This window comes from Mobula hypostoma, chromosome 12 (genome assembly GCF_963921235.1).
Source record: "Mobula hypostoma chromosome 12, sMobHyp1.1, whole genome shotgun sequence".
Lineage (NCBI taxonomy): Eukaryota > Metazoa > Chordata > Chondrichthyes > Myliobatiformes > Myliobatidae > Mobula > Mobula hypostoma.
In genome coordinates, this window is record NC_086108.1 from 101,735,413 (window position 1) to 101,750,437 (window position 15,025).

Sequence of the window (15,025 nt, forward strand, 5' to 3'; positions counted from 1 at the left end):
CAGGTAAATTCTGGCCAGGAGGGGTTTAGGGAATTGTATTGTGAATGAAAATTAACTAACTTTGATTACAGGTTAATCTAAAACTAACAGGTAAGAATGAAAACAAATGCGTCAAAGCCACCGCGCTGTACAGAAGAGAAGGAGCACAACCCCGGGGCCTGCTGATCCGCCGACAACGGCTATGATGAATAAACATACAGCGAAAAGGATAAAAATTATAAGAGGGCTAAGCAACTTCTGGGTGAACCCCCAGAGCCTTCGGGCTCCCCAGCGGACAAGGTATGGCTGGAAATTGGAGATGGCTGGTATGTGGTTGCTTTTCTACTGATTTACACAGATGGAGCTAGGGAGACTGGCCATTGAAGGCTCTTTTGTTTTAAAAGAAAATTTGTTACTGGAAAGGCGAGACCAAAGGAGGGGACAGGGACCCGAATTGGGATTTGGAATTCATGATGTGATGTTTTAATACATGAGAAGATGTGGCCAAAAGGCACCAGCTACCTAAACCTCAACCTAGGATGGAGGAGGAAAGATACAAAAAACAATGGAAGCAGACCCACCTCCCCGCCCCGATCCTTCTCCGTCTGCAGGATTCTATCCTAAAGTCCTAGATGACGGGCTGCCGGAAAACCTTAATATGGAAATAATAATGTAATGTTTGCCTCAGCCGCCGCATCACAACTTGCCCAGCAGTTGCAACAAGTACAATTGTCACAGTCCCATTCCAGGAACCTGCTTCCCTCATATGAACAACCTTTTCCATCATTACATAGCTCTTATCTTGCTAAGCAGCCTCATGTGCGACTCCTTGTCAAAGGCCTTCTGAAAATCCAAGTACACCACACCTACTACATCTCCTTTGTCTACTCTACTTGTAATTTCCTCAAAAAATTGCAGTAGATTAGTCAGGCAGGATTTTCCTTTCAGGAAAATCACACTCACACTTGGGAGTCCTTGTGCAGGATAGCCTAAAGGTGAACCTCCAGGTTGAATTGGTGGTGAAGAAGGCGAACACAATGCTGGTATTCATTTCTAGAGGTATAGAATATAGAAACATAGAAACATAGAAAATAGGTGCAGGAGTAGGCCATTTGGCCCTTCAAGCCTGCACCGTCATTTATTATGATCATGGCTGATCATCCAACTCAGAACCTCGCCCAAGCTTTCCCTTCTTTTTCATTTTCAATCAGCTTCAATCTAATTTGAAATGATTCACTTCACCAGATTTTCAAAAGATCAAAGAAAATTATCAAAGTACATATGTATCACCATGTACAATCCTGAGATGTATATTCTTGTGGACATACTCAATAAATCTATAGAATAGTAGCTATAACAGGATCAATGAATTATGTACTAACTAGTGCTTTCAACCAGAGTGCAAAAGACAACCAGCTGTGCAAATGCACAAGGAAAAAAACAATTATTTTAAATAAATCCTGGAATCATTTTCATGAATCTCCTTTGTACCATCTCCAGTTTCAGCACATCCTTTCTAACATAAGGGGCCCAAAATTGCTCAGGAGAAGCCTCACTGGTGCTCTATAAAGTCTCAACATTACATCCTTGCTTTTATATTCTAGTCTTCTTGAAATGAATGCAAACATTGCATTTAGAAACATTGAAACATAGAAAATAGGTGCAGGAGTAGGCCATTCGGCCCTTCGAGCCTGCACCGCCATTTATTATGATCATGGCTGATCATCCAACTCAGAACCCCGCCCCAGCCGTCCCTCCATACCCCCTGACCCCCGTAGCCACAAGGGCCATATCTAACTCCCTCTTAAATATAGCCAATGAACTGGCCTCAACAGTTTCCTGTGGCAGAGAATTCCACAGACTCACCACTCTCTGTGTGAAGAAGTTTTTCCTAGTTTTTCCTAAAAGGCTTCCCCTCTATCCTCAAACTGTGACCCCTCGTTCTGGACTTCCCCAACATCGGGAACAATCTTCCTGCATCTAGCCTGTCCAATCCCTTTAGGATCTTATACGTTTCAATCAGATCCCCCCTCACTCTTCTAAATTCCAACGAGTACAAGCCCAATTCATCCAGTCTTTCTTCATATGAAAGTCCTGCCATCCCAGGGATCAATCTGGTGAACCTTCTTTGTACTCCCACTATGGCAAGGATGTCTTTCCTCAGATTAGGGGACCAAAACTGCACACAATACTCCAGGTGTGGTCTCACCAAGGCCTTGTACAACTGCAGTAGTACCTCCCTGCTCCTGTACTCGAATCCCCTGGCTATAAATGCCAGCATACCATTCGCCTTTTTCACCGCCTGCTGTACCTGCATGCCCACTTTCAATGACTGGTGTATAATGACACCCAGGTCTCGTTGCACCTCCCCTTTTCCTAATCGGCCACCATTCAGATAATAATCTGTTTTCCTATTTTTGCCACCAAAGTGGATAACTTCACATTTATCCACATTAAATTGCATCTGCCATGAATTTGCCCTCTCACCCAACCTATCCAAGTCACTCTGCATCCTCTTAGCATCCTCTTCACAGCTAACACTGCCACCCAGCTTCGTGTCATCCGCAAACTTGGAGATGCTGCATTTAATTCCCTCATCCAAGTCATTAATATATATTGTAAACAACTGGGGTCCCAGCACTGAGCCTTGCGGTACCCCACTAGTCACCGCCTGCCATTCTGAAAAGGTCCCGTTTATTCCCACTCTTTGCTTCCTGTCTGCTAACCAATTCTCCATCCGCATCAATACCTTACCCCCAATACCGTGTGCTTTAAGTTTGCACATAATCTCCTGTGTGGGACCTTGTCAAAAGCCTTTTGAAAATCCAAATATACCACATCCACTGGTTCTCCCCTATCCACTCTACTAGTTACATCCTCAAAAAATTCAATGAGATTCGTCAGACATGATTTCCTTTCACAAATCCATGCTGACTTTGTCCGATGATTTCACCGCTTTCCAAATGTGCTGTTATCACATCTTTGATAACTGACTCCAGCAGTTTCCCCACCACCGACGTTAGGCTAACCGGTCTATAATTCCCCGGTTTCTCTCTCCCTCCTTTTTTAAAAAGTGGGGTTACATTAGCCACCCTCCAATCCTAAGGAACTAGTCCAGAATCTAACGAGTTTTGAAAAATTATCACTAATGCATCCACTATTTCTTGGGCTACTTCCTTAAGCACTCTAGGATGCAGAGCATCTGGCCCTGGGGATTTATCTGCCTTCAATCCCTTCAATTTACCTAACACCACTTCCCTACTAACAAGTTTTTCACTCAGTTCCTCCATCTCACTGGACCCTCTGTCCCCTACTATTTCTGGAAGATTATTTATGTCCTACTTAGTGAAGACAGAACCAAAGTAATTATTCAATTCGTCTGCCATGTCCTTGCTCCCCATAATCAATTCACCTGTTTCTGTCTGTAGGGGACCTACATTTGTCTTTACCAGTCTTTTCCTTTTTACATATCTATAAAAGCTTTTACAGTCCGTTTTTATGTTCCCTGCCAGCTTTCTCTCATAATCTTTTCTCCCCTTCCTAATTAAGCCCTTTGTCCTCCTCTGCTGGACTCTGAATTTCTCCCAGTCCTCAGGTGAGCCACTTTCTCTGGCTAATTTGTATGCTTCTTCTTTGGAATTGATACTATCCCTAATTTCTCTTGTCAGCCACGGGTGCACTACCTTCCTTGATTTATTCTTTTGCCAAACTGGGATGAACAATTGTTGTAATTCATCCATGCAACCTTTAAATGCTCACCATTGCATATCCACCGTCAATCCTTGAAGTGTCATTTGCCAGTCTATCTTAGCTAATTCACGTCTCATACCTTCAAAGTTACCCCTCTTTAAGTTCAGAACCTTTGTTTCTGAATTAACTATGTCACTCTCCATCTTAATGAAGAATTCCACCATATTATGGTCACTCTTACCCAAGGGGCCTCTCACGACAAGAGTGCTAATTAACCCTTCCTCATTGCTCAAAACCCAGTCCAGAATAGCCTGCTCTCTAGTTGGTTCCTCGACATGTTGGTTCAAAAAACCATCCCGCATACATTCCAAGAAATCCTCTTCCTCAGCACCTTTACCAATTTGGTTCACCCAATCTACATGTAGATTGAAGTCACCCATTATAACTGCTGTTCCTTTGTTACACACATTTCTAATTTCCTGTTTAATACCATCTCCGATCTCACTACTACTGTTAGGTGGCCTGTACACAACTCCCACCAGCGTCTTCTGCCCCTTAGTGTTACGCAGCTCTACCCATATTGATTCCACATCTTCCCAGCTTATGTCCTTCCTTTCTATTGCGTTAATCTCTTCTTTAACCAGCAACGCCACCCCACCTCCCCTTCCTTCATATCTATCCCTCCTGAATATTGAATATCCCTGAACCTTGAGCTCCCATCCTTGGTCACCCTGGAGCCATGTCTCTGTGATCCCAACTATATCATAATCATTAATAACAATCTGCACTTTCAATTCATCCACCTTATTACAAATGCTCCTTGCATTGACACACAAAGCCTTCAGGCGCTCTTTTACAACTCCCTTAGCCCTTATACAATTATGTTGAAAAGTGGCCCTTTTTAATGCTTGCCCTGGATTTGTCGGCCTGCCACTTTTACTCTTCTCCTAAGTACTTTTTGCTTCTACCCTCACTTTACACCCCCCTGTCTCTCTGCACTGGTTCCCATCCCCCTGTTGTGAACTAACCTCCTCATGCCTAGCCTCTTTAATTTGATTCCCAACCCCCAACCATTCTAGTTTAAAGTCACCTCAGTAGCCCTCGCTAATCTCCCTGCCAGGATATTGGTCCCCCTAGGATTCAAGTGTAACCTGTCCTTTTTGTACAGGTCACGCCTGCGCCAAAAGAGGTCCCAATGATCCAAAAACTTGAATCCCTGCCCCCTGCTCCAATCCCTCAGCCACACATTTATCCTCCACCTCATCGCATTCCTACTCTCACTGTCGCGTGGCACAGGCAGTAATCCCGAGATTACTACCTTTGCGGTCCTTTTTCTCAACTCCCTTCCTAGCTCCCTATATTCTTCTTTCAGGACCTCATCCCTTTTCCTACCTATGTCATTGGTACGTATATGTACCACGACCTCTGGCTCCTCACCCTCCCACTTCAGGATATCCCGGACCCTGGCACCAGGGAGGCAGACTACCATCCGGGTCTCTGGACTGCGTCCACAGAATCGCCTATCTGACCCCCTTACTATCGAGTCCCCTATATAAAAGCAGGGATGTGATGTTGAGGCTCTAAAAGGCAGTCATGAGACCACTCTTGGAGTATTGTGTGCAGTTTTGGGCTCCTTATTTTAGAAGGGATATGCTGACGTTGGAGGGGGTTCAGAGAAGATTAACGAGAATGACTCCAGGAATGAAAGGGTTATCGTATGAGGAATGTCTGGCAGGTCTTGGGCAGTATTCCCTGGAATTCAGGAGAAAGAGGAGGGATCTCATAGAAACATTCCGAATGTTAAAAGGACTGAACAGATTAGATATGGCAAAGTTATTTCCTATGGTCAGGGAGTCAAGGACAAGAAGGTACAACTTCAGAATTGCAGAATGTCCCTGTAGAATAGAGATGCAGAGAAATTACTGTCGTCAGAGGGTGGAAAATCTGTGGAATTTGATGCCACAAGCAGCTGAGGAGGCCAAGTCATTGGGTGCATTTAAGACAGATATAGATAGGTTCTTGATTAGCTAGGGCATCAAAGGGTATGGGGAGAACGCAGGGGATTGGGGATACTGGAAGAATTAGATCAGCCCATGATTGAATGATGGAGCAAACTCGATGGGCCGATTTGCCTACTTCTGCTCCAGTAGCATATGGTCTTATGGTCTTGTAGGAATACAAATGGAACAAAATGGACCTTTAGCATTGCAAACCTTTTAAAATTGTTTGCGACCTGAAGTAGCACACTCATTCAAAGTGATGATGGAAATAAGAAGAAAGGCGAGGCTAGGTCGGAGAACGTTACAGGATGTTCTTTAAGAGCCAAATATTTTTATTTATCCTTGAAGGTCGTGCCACCAAAACACAGCTATATCCTTCGCAAATAAATTACTTTCTGGAAGGAGACCACTCCGTACATCATGTATCCCTGGGGACACAGCCCCTCCGAAGCCTATATATCTGGGTCCGATGGAGAAATGGATAAAAGAGCAAAGTCAGGGTACCCTTCCGGTGTAACCTATTTTGGTCCCGATACTGGAGTGATACTAAGAGACCCACTAGACACTCTCCCTTTTAGGGTCTCTCATATCCTTAGAGGGGAAACCCCACCCCCTTCTCTTGAGTATGACCTGCCACTTCGACTGCAAGAAGTGGACCCGTCTTTGCAAGCATTGCACAAGAATCATGTGGGTCGATTTGCCTTTGCAGCACCACACCAAGTCACACGTAAAAACTTGAGACTCTTCCATTAGCCAATACCGTTTATCTCCTAAGGCTGCCAACGGTATTAAACCTACTACCGAGCTCTTTTGCAGAAAGGAGTGCTACGCATGACGCAAAGCCCTTGCAGTACCCCCATACTGCCAATCCCAAAACCTAGGTGAAGCTATTAGAATAAATCACGGAAAAGTGACTGCAGCCCTACGAAAACCTGGGGAGGGAAATACATTTAAACCAAGTAATTATCTATATATGAAATCACTGGAAAAACTCTTTCTCTCTCTCCTCAGTGGAAGAGACCCTATCAAGTGCTGCTAACTACCCATAAGGAAGGCAAGATACTACGCAAAGCTGATGGTTGCATGGAACCCAGGATAAGCTGTATTATCTCTCTCTTCTGGAGTCTGATAGTGTACTGGAAAAGACATAAAACTAAAAAAAGGGAAATGAAGTGGCTAAACATATGTGGACTTATTTGCCTTATTGCTTTAGCATCTAGATTTGGCTGTGTTTATAATACACATTTAGAGTTAGCTTCAGCGTGTGCTACCCAACACAAGACAGGCCTGCAATTCAGAGTATGATGAGGAAGCCTGTCTGACCATGCCCCTCCCTCCTCTTCATATGAACCCCCTTTTTTCAAGGAGGAGAATTGATCAGAATTATCAAAAAAGGAGGGGACTGTGGAGCATTTTAGCCAGCTGGGTTGGGCAAATATCTCTGTGAGACTATAGAATGCGTGCCTGGATCAGCAGAGATAGGTCCTTTAGCCTACTGCCGTAAACAGCGTAAACAAGAGGGAGACAGTGAAATTCATATATTTTAGGGAGTGCCCTGTGGGCTGTCAAGTAAATTAATCTGTGTATAGTTTTTCTTCACCTGTCTGGTACTAATATATAAAACAAATTATACCTTGTACTTTAATGACTTACTGGATCTAAGGATTTTATGAACCCTCTTATAACATTTATAAAGATTAGCCATTTGGCCTGGGTTCTCAACAGGCATGCAATAATCTACAGTATCTTAGTTTCAAAGATGTATAACAACCTATCTGTATGTATTATGGGCAATGAGGAAAAGAGACTGTACGTCCACAATACGCCGGATACTTTTGAAAACGAAGCTTTTTCACTTCGTTTTGCCCCCCCCCCCCCGTCCACACTGAGCCGGCGTTTTCAGCCCCCGAAAACGGAGATTTTCGAAAACACTCTCCAGAGTGAATAAATCTGAAAACGCTTAATATCCGGCGTAGTGTGTACGGGGTAACCGGAGAGATTTTAAAACGCTGTCATGACAACACCACAACAACAATGCTTTTTCTGCTTCTGCTTGGTACTGCGCAAGCTGTTATAACGCGCAGTTGGTGTGAACTGCGTGAGAGTTAAATTGTGAAGTGAGTTTTTTTGACTATTTAAAAATGCTGTCATGACGTGCTGGAACAGATGTTCGTTGTTTTCTTGAACGCCACCACCTAACAATTTCAGAACAGACGGACGAGACTGAAGCCACTTGACCCATAGCTTACTGAATAAATAAGTATACTCACTTCGCCCTGTTTTCTGTCCTTGCTTGTATGAAGGTGGTTTACCTATTTATACAAGTACTTCTCTGACAATAGCTGTGTAACAGCCTAATGTAACATTGTATGGAAATACAAGATAACACTGATGCAGACGTTTTATACACTTAACAAGGTGCTTTGTTAATGTAACAGAGTTAGTTTTTCAATGTTCGTCGTCAGCTAGGTCATACTGTCCGTGAACTCCCTGTCGGTTGCCTCCATACGCTCCAGTATTTGTTTTTTTTTAAGTTTTAAGTCCTCCTGTGCGAGAGCCAAGAGTAATTCCTTTAAAGTTCTTCTACTCTGTAACTGGACAAAGGCGCACAAAGTATACCGTTTCCTCTTTGCTTGTTTTCTGTGTGTCCTGCGCATGCCCAGTAGGAGGAGATTCGCCCAAATATCCGCCTAATGTGGACGGAGATATTTTGAAGCAACACACATCAAAGTTGCTGGTGAACGCAGCAGGCCAGGCAGCATCTATAGGAAGAGGCGCAGTTGACGTTTCAGGCCGAGACCCTTCGACCTGACGAAGGGTCTCGGCCTGAAACGTCGACTGCGCCTCTTCCTATAGATGCTGCCTGGCCTGCTGCGTTCACCAGCAACTTTGATGTGTGTTGCTTGAATTTCCAGCATCTGCAGAATTCCTGTTGTTTGGGAGATATTTTGAAAAACGCTTAGTGTGGACCCCTGTCGTTTTTACTCGAAACCGGCGTTTTCAAAATTATCCGGCGTAGTGTGGACGTAGCCTGTATCTGGCATTTTTGTGGGAATTGATAAGAAGCACAGAATTGACTTTTTTAACTTTGACTGATGTAATTGACTTTCTGTGCGCATGCATAAAAAAAGGCTGTGACTATTGTTCTTCAGAAGACTTGACAATCACACCGTTAGCGAGTCATTCTTCCTTTATTCATGAATATTCTTTAGTCACTTTGAAGTCCACGTCCAATTTATTAGTGACCAACTTTAACTGAAATTCCTAAGCAAATTAATTTCCCTAACAATAACACATCGGAATTTAACCTTGCTGTTTCTCTATGATCTCCTGATGAGGACCTGATCATGGATGTCCAGCCTACTCCTCCTTAAGTCAATAATCAGCTCTTTGCTACCTGACATTGCGTGAGAGGTTGTAGTAACATCACTCAGCCAAATTTTAATTTCCTTCCTATATGCTTTGATTGGGTGAACAATAGTGGTGTCATCAGCAAACTTCATTGTGGCACTGGAGTTGGAATAAGCCTCAGCTCGTAAGTGTAAAGTGAGTAAAGTGAGTGTAATGTAGTAAAATAACTGTACTCAATATTCCTATTTGATCTGTAAAATTGGATGGTAGTAAACAGACAGCACTCAATCAATAAAACCTAAATCAGCAAGTTCAACTAATGGACATTGACTGTAATGTTAACAGAATGTAAAACTAGAAAACACAGGGGAAAGCAGACAGATCCGTCAGCATCTGCGGAGAGTACATAGGAGAATACCTGGGCTGTGCCTTCAATTTCGAGCCGTGCAGTGTGTATGTTCTCTTCTATGACAAAGTCATTGTTGCTGTATACCTTTCCATTGGGGTCACGTACAAATACTTGTGGTGTGGACACCTCCCAAGTGAACACAAAATGTGTGTCACTTCCAACAGTTTTATCGACAAAAATTGAACCATTAAACCAACTGTTTTCATCAACACTCTTTCCTGTACTTTCGAGCTAGAAATGAGGAAATAAACATATATTATTACAAAGCACTTGGTAACACAAGAATAATTGGAAATTAATTCTCTAAAGTAATCGAACCTCAATTGACTGTTGGTTAATGTCACCATCTCCTGATACTAATCCACTGAATGCATCAATTAGTCCATTTGTGTCCACGTTGTCAGTGGCTGCAAACTGTAGACCTCCTAATTAATGGAAGAGGAAAAAAAAATAATCCAGATATTGTCCCTAAATGGTTTTGCCCTCACTCTATTTGTCCTCATGTTCATCTCATACTTATGGAACACTTTCAGTTTTCCTTAATTCTACTTGGCAAATCCTTCTCATGTCCCCTTGGTCCATTCTTAAGCTCTTTCCTAGCTACCTTGTAACTGTAGCACTCTGCCTGACCCTTGCCTCCTAAACCTTAAGTAAGTTTCTTTCTTGATTAGATATTCCACATCTTTTGTTAACCATGGTTTCTTCAATTTACTACCTTTTCCCTACCTCAATGGGTCAAACATATCCATGCCGCCATGCAAGTGCTCTTGCCACTACCTGTCACGAGTGCGTACATTCCTCCATGTGTCAGTGTGGGTTTCCTCTAAATGCTCTGATTTCCTCCCACAGTCCAAAGATGCAGCAGTTCGTAAGTCAGTTATTCACTGTAAATTATCCTGTGATTAGGCTAGGATTAAATCAGGGGATTGGTTTGTAGCATGGCTCAAAGGGACATTTCTGCACTGTATCCCAATAAATAAATAAACAGCCTCCAGATTTCTGTTGTGCATTTCCCTGAGTACATCAATTCCCATTTTATGCTCCCAAGTTCCTGCCTAATAGAATCAAAATTTCTCCTACCTCAAGTCAGTATATTCCTATTCTGTTTGCTCCTATCCTGTTCAAGGTTATGGTAAGGACAGGGAGTTGTGGTCACTATCTCCGAAATACTCATCCACCAAGAGATCTGTCACCTGACCAAGTTCATCACCAAGTACAACATCTAGTATTGCCTCTCCTTTAGACAGCCTATCTACATATTGTGTGAGCAATTTGTCTTCAATGCACCAAACAAATTCTGCCCACCAAACTTTTTATGCTTAGGAGATCCAATCAATGTTAGGGATATTGAAATCACTTATGAAATCAACCTTGTTATTTTTTGCACCTTTCCAAATTCTGCCTCCCAATCTTCTCATCAGTTTTTACTGCTATTTGGGGTCTATAGAATACTCCCAATAGAGTGATTGCTCCATTCTTGTTTTTGATTTGCACCCACACTGACTCAGTAGACTATCCTGCCACAAGACATTGCTTTCTGCCACTGTGATACTAACACTGATTAGCAATGCCACCTCTTTCACCTTCTTCACTGTCTGTCTGAAGGATTTAAACCCAGAACATCCATTAGCTATTCCAGCCTTTATGATAGTCACGTTTTGTGTAATGGCCACAATGTCATAGTTCCATGTACTGACCCGTGCCCTAAGTTCATCATCCTTGTTCTCATACTTCTTGCATTAAAATAGACCCACCCAACTGCCAGCCATTGTGCTTTATCCACTGCCTAGCCTTTCTCACAATCTTTCTTTACACCGCATTTACATTTACATCAACTGCTCCCTCTCTGACCTATCCCTCTGGTTCCCATCTCATTGTCAAAGTAGTTTAAACCCTCCACAACAGCTCTAGCACACTGACCCACAAGAATGTTGGTCATCTTCATGCCTAAAACGTTGGTAATATACTACTAAGTTTTATTTCAGCTCTGGTGGTGACAATGTCCATCCTACTCTTCAATACACTTCTGTGGATATAACAAGACTTTTAGGGGAGTGTGTTACCATGGATGAAGATTGGTTATTGTGTAGAAGACAAAGAATCAGAATATATCGGTCTTTTTAGCTGCAGGGATATAACTAGACGGTGTGCCAAGGATCAGTTGGTGGACATCAACTATTTTGACCAGGTTCATTACTTGAAGGAGGGGGCAGTGAGATCTCCATGGTCTTTTGTAGGAATCATGTAAAGTTAGCAGGCAAGTGCAGCACATAGTTAGAAAGGCAATCCTTCACTATGCCAGCTGTAAGATCAGAGTTCAATTCCCACTGCTGTCTGTAAGGGGTTTGTACGTTCACCCCATGACTACGTGGGTTTCCTCCGGGTGTTCCAGTTTCCTCCTGTCTTGCAAAGATATACGGCTTAGGGTTAGTAAGTTGTTGGTTTGCTATGTTGCCGACTCTTGTGAGAAGCCTCGAGTACATAGAACATAGAACAGTACAACTCAGTACAGTCCCTTTGGCCCATAATGATGGGCCGACATTTTCACCACTCAGACTGAAAAAAAAATGCATTTCCCTGCATGTTTTGATATTTTGGCGTAAATGTGACAAATAAAGATGATCTTTAAAATGATTTATTACAAAAGGGACAGAGTTTAGAAGTAAGATTTATTACAATAATTGTGTCATCTCTCCTCATAGGTGATGATCTCCAGCTCAGGCAACATCCTGGTGAATCTCTTTATCCTCTCCAAGCATGTTATCATACTGGTTGTCCAGTTGCTAACAGTCCAGTTATTTGGTGCTGGTTACCTGTCTTTGCTGAGAGCTTCTCTAGATCCTTGTCTGCACTTGGCCCCAATGCAATTGTGTGGATCGTGGCTCTACTCTGTTCCACCTCTGTGAAACAACTGCTAATACTGTTGTCCTCTCCGTCCGTAAGCAAAATAATTTCATCACCACTTGTATCTCCATCATCACCACGAAGTACCTGAAAGACAATGAGTTGTCAACAAGTTGGGTAAAATGTAATCCCTGAAAGGAATGTGTTAATGAAGTTTTCCAGACCTACCTGAAAGCCAGATCGAACCCCTGCACAGATACTCGTTCCCCCTCCAGTTGATGTTGGTAGCAGCTGTACAAGATACTTCCTCACATCAGGATTAACAATCTTTTTTAACTGTGCTTTAATGCTTGCATCAGAGTTAAAAGTGACAATTCCAACTTGTGATCCTTTTTCAATGACCTGCAGCAAGAATATCTCAGCAGCTTGTCGAAGCCTGACAATGCGATTCTCCTGTTCACAAACATAAAGCACAAAGTGTGATGTAAGATTAATCTCAGCCCCGTTTAATGGGCCAGACAGTGCTGGATACAACTGAATCTTAATGCCTTTAGATGTAAACCATGAAGCTGCGGCCATTCTGCTGGAATCAGGCTGTTGTTGCAATTCAGCCCCACAGTACTGGATGAGCAAGTGACCGGCACATTTACCTGTTTGGTAATGTGGGGCTCAACATCCCCAGAGTGTGGGATGTTCATTCAGTGCTGTTTTCAATGTTCCTACTGCTGTCTACAACTAAAACTGGGACAGCTTCTTCTAATTTTCAAAAATTGTCCAATGTGATTCAATTTAAGGTTGTTTATTATCATTCTTCAGTAAACATGAAGAATGACAAATATGATTGTCATATAAAAATGTGATTGTTTCTCTGGATCTGATGCATTAAAAAAGCATAATCAATATAAATGTAAAAGCAATCCTATAAAACAGAATGCTCAAAATGTCTGTATTAAAAGTTCATCCATCATCATCGATGAAGACCTCGACACCATTAGTACTTTTTTTTGTACAAAGTCGAGTTACTAGCTTGACACTCAACCTGGCATGGATGGAAAGCGTGCTCAGGAGCAGCTCGACTCGCTTCGAACTCGGGAACCTTCGCTTCCGGAGTTCGGCGCTGATGTCACATCGCAACCAGCCAGCGTATGATGGTGTCGAGACTAGCGCTTGATTTGGATTTAAGTGAGGGAGAGTTGCACAGCGTCACCCTCACTTTCTCTTCCCAATTCCCATCTAGATCCAGTGGCAAGACAGAGTTGAGATGGCTGGAGATGGGTCTAGGCACAGTGGACGACCAGGACACCTTCTGTGTCTTGTCCTGCTCTACGCGTTCCACGACACTTACAGACACCGCCTTCTTGACCGTTGGACCTACCATTGGTCTCATCCACTCAATCAGCTGGAGTCTGTCTTCACATGCTGGGATAGACAACTCCCTATCTCACCGTCGGCTACCCTCACCTGGTTTAGCCGGCTTGTCAAAGCCGTTGCCCAGGGTGTGGCCGCTGTCGCATGCAAACAGCTACGTGGAGCCACAGGTGAGAGCTGAGTGCCAGGTGGGGACCAGAGGTGGACAAACCGCCTTGAAAAGGATACGACTTGTTCCCCCACCAGAGGTGCTACCCCTCCCTGATGCCCCATTCACCCCAAATCTGTATATAGACCATAAGACCATAAAACATTATTCCAGAATAAGGAGTCGAATTAGGCCATTTGGCCTGAGTCTGCTCCACTACTCAATCTTAGTTGACCCTTTTCTCTCCACTCAGACACACTCCCTGGCCTTTTCTCTGTAATTTTTGATGCCGTCTCCAATCAACAACCTATCAAGCTCTGCCTTAAATACACCCAGTGACCTGGCCTCCACAGCTGTCTGTGGTAAAACATTCCACAAATTCACCTCCCTCTAGCTAATGAAATTTCCCTGCATCCCTCATTTAAATGGATGCCCCTCAATACCGAACCTGTGCCCTCTTGTCCTAGAGTAGACTATCCACCATGTGAATCATCCTTTCCACATCTTCTCTGTCTAGGCCTTTCAACAATTGAAAGTTTTCAATGAGGTCCCACATCATCATTCTAAGTTCCAGCGAGTACAGACCCAGAGCTATCCAACATTCCTTGTATGATAACCTTTTCATTCCCAGAACCTCCTCTGACACTCTCCGATGCCAGCACATCTTTTCTTAGATGAGGAGCCCAAAGTGTTCACAATACTCAAGGTGAGGCCTCACCAGTTCCTTATAAAGCCTCAGCATCACATGCCTGCTCTTGTATTCTGGACATCTTGAATTGAATGATAAGTGCATTTGCCTTCCTCACCTTGCCTTACACCACTGACTCTACCTGAAATTGAACCTTTGGAATGTTCTGCATAAGGACTCCCAAGACCCTTTGCATCTCAGATTTTTGGATTTTCTCTCCATTTAGAAAATGTTGTTGGTTTTGGAAACAGAAGTGGATGAATAGCAGAAGCTTTGTGAAACACAATCGAAGTTCAACAAAAAGTTAAGACAGAAGATTATCAACCTAGAAAATAGAAGTAGAAGGAACAACCTACGAGTTTTGGGTCTCAAAGAATTAATCGAAGGTAATCATCCTATGGAGTTTTTTATAAACTTTTTACGAGAATTATTTCTGGAGATTTTGACCTCTGTGCCTATAATTGATTGAGTTCACAGATCTCCTGTGCTCAGAACTCTTAACATTCAGAGACCAAGAGGAAACACAAACACGAGGAAATCTGCAGGTG

The 15,025-nt window shown here is 43.1% G+C and overlaps 1 protein-coding gene across 1 annotated transcript in view; it reads right to left on the reverse strand.

Annotated features, from left to right (window-relative positions):
• Positions 1-15,025, reverse strand: part of LOC134355037 (calcium-activated chloride channel regulator 1-like) — a 91,867-nt gene that overhangs the window by 23,955 nt on the left and 52,887 nt on the right. Inside the window, exons 7-10 of the mRNA XM_063064712.1 lie at positions 12,502-12,726; positions 12,243-12,420; positions 9,748-9,854; positions 9,439-9,660 (exon numbers count right to left, since the gene is read on the reverse strand). Of these exons, the coding sequence (XP_062920782.1) occupies positions 9,439-9,660; positions 9,748-9,854; positions 12,243-12,420; positions 12,502-12,726 (732 nt within the window). The remainder of the gene's footprint in view (positions 1-9,438; positions 9,661-9,747; positions 9,855-12,242; positions 12,421-12,501; positions 12,727-15,025) is intronic.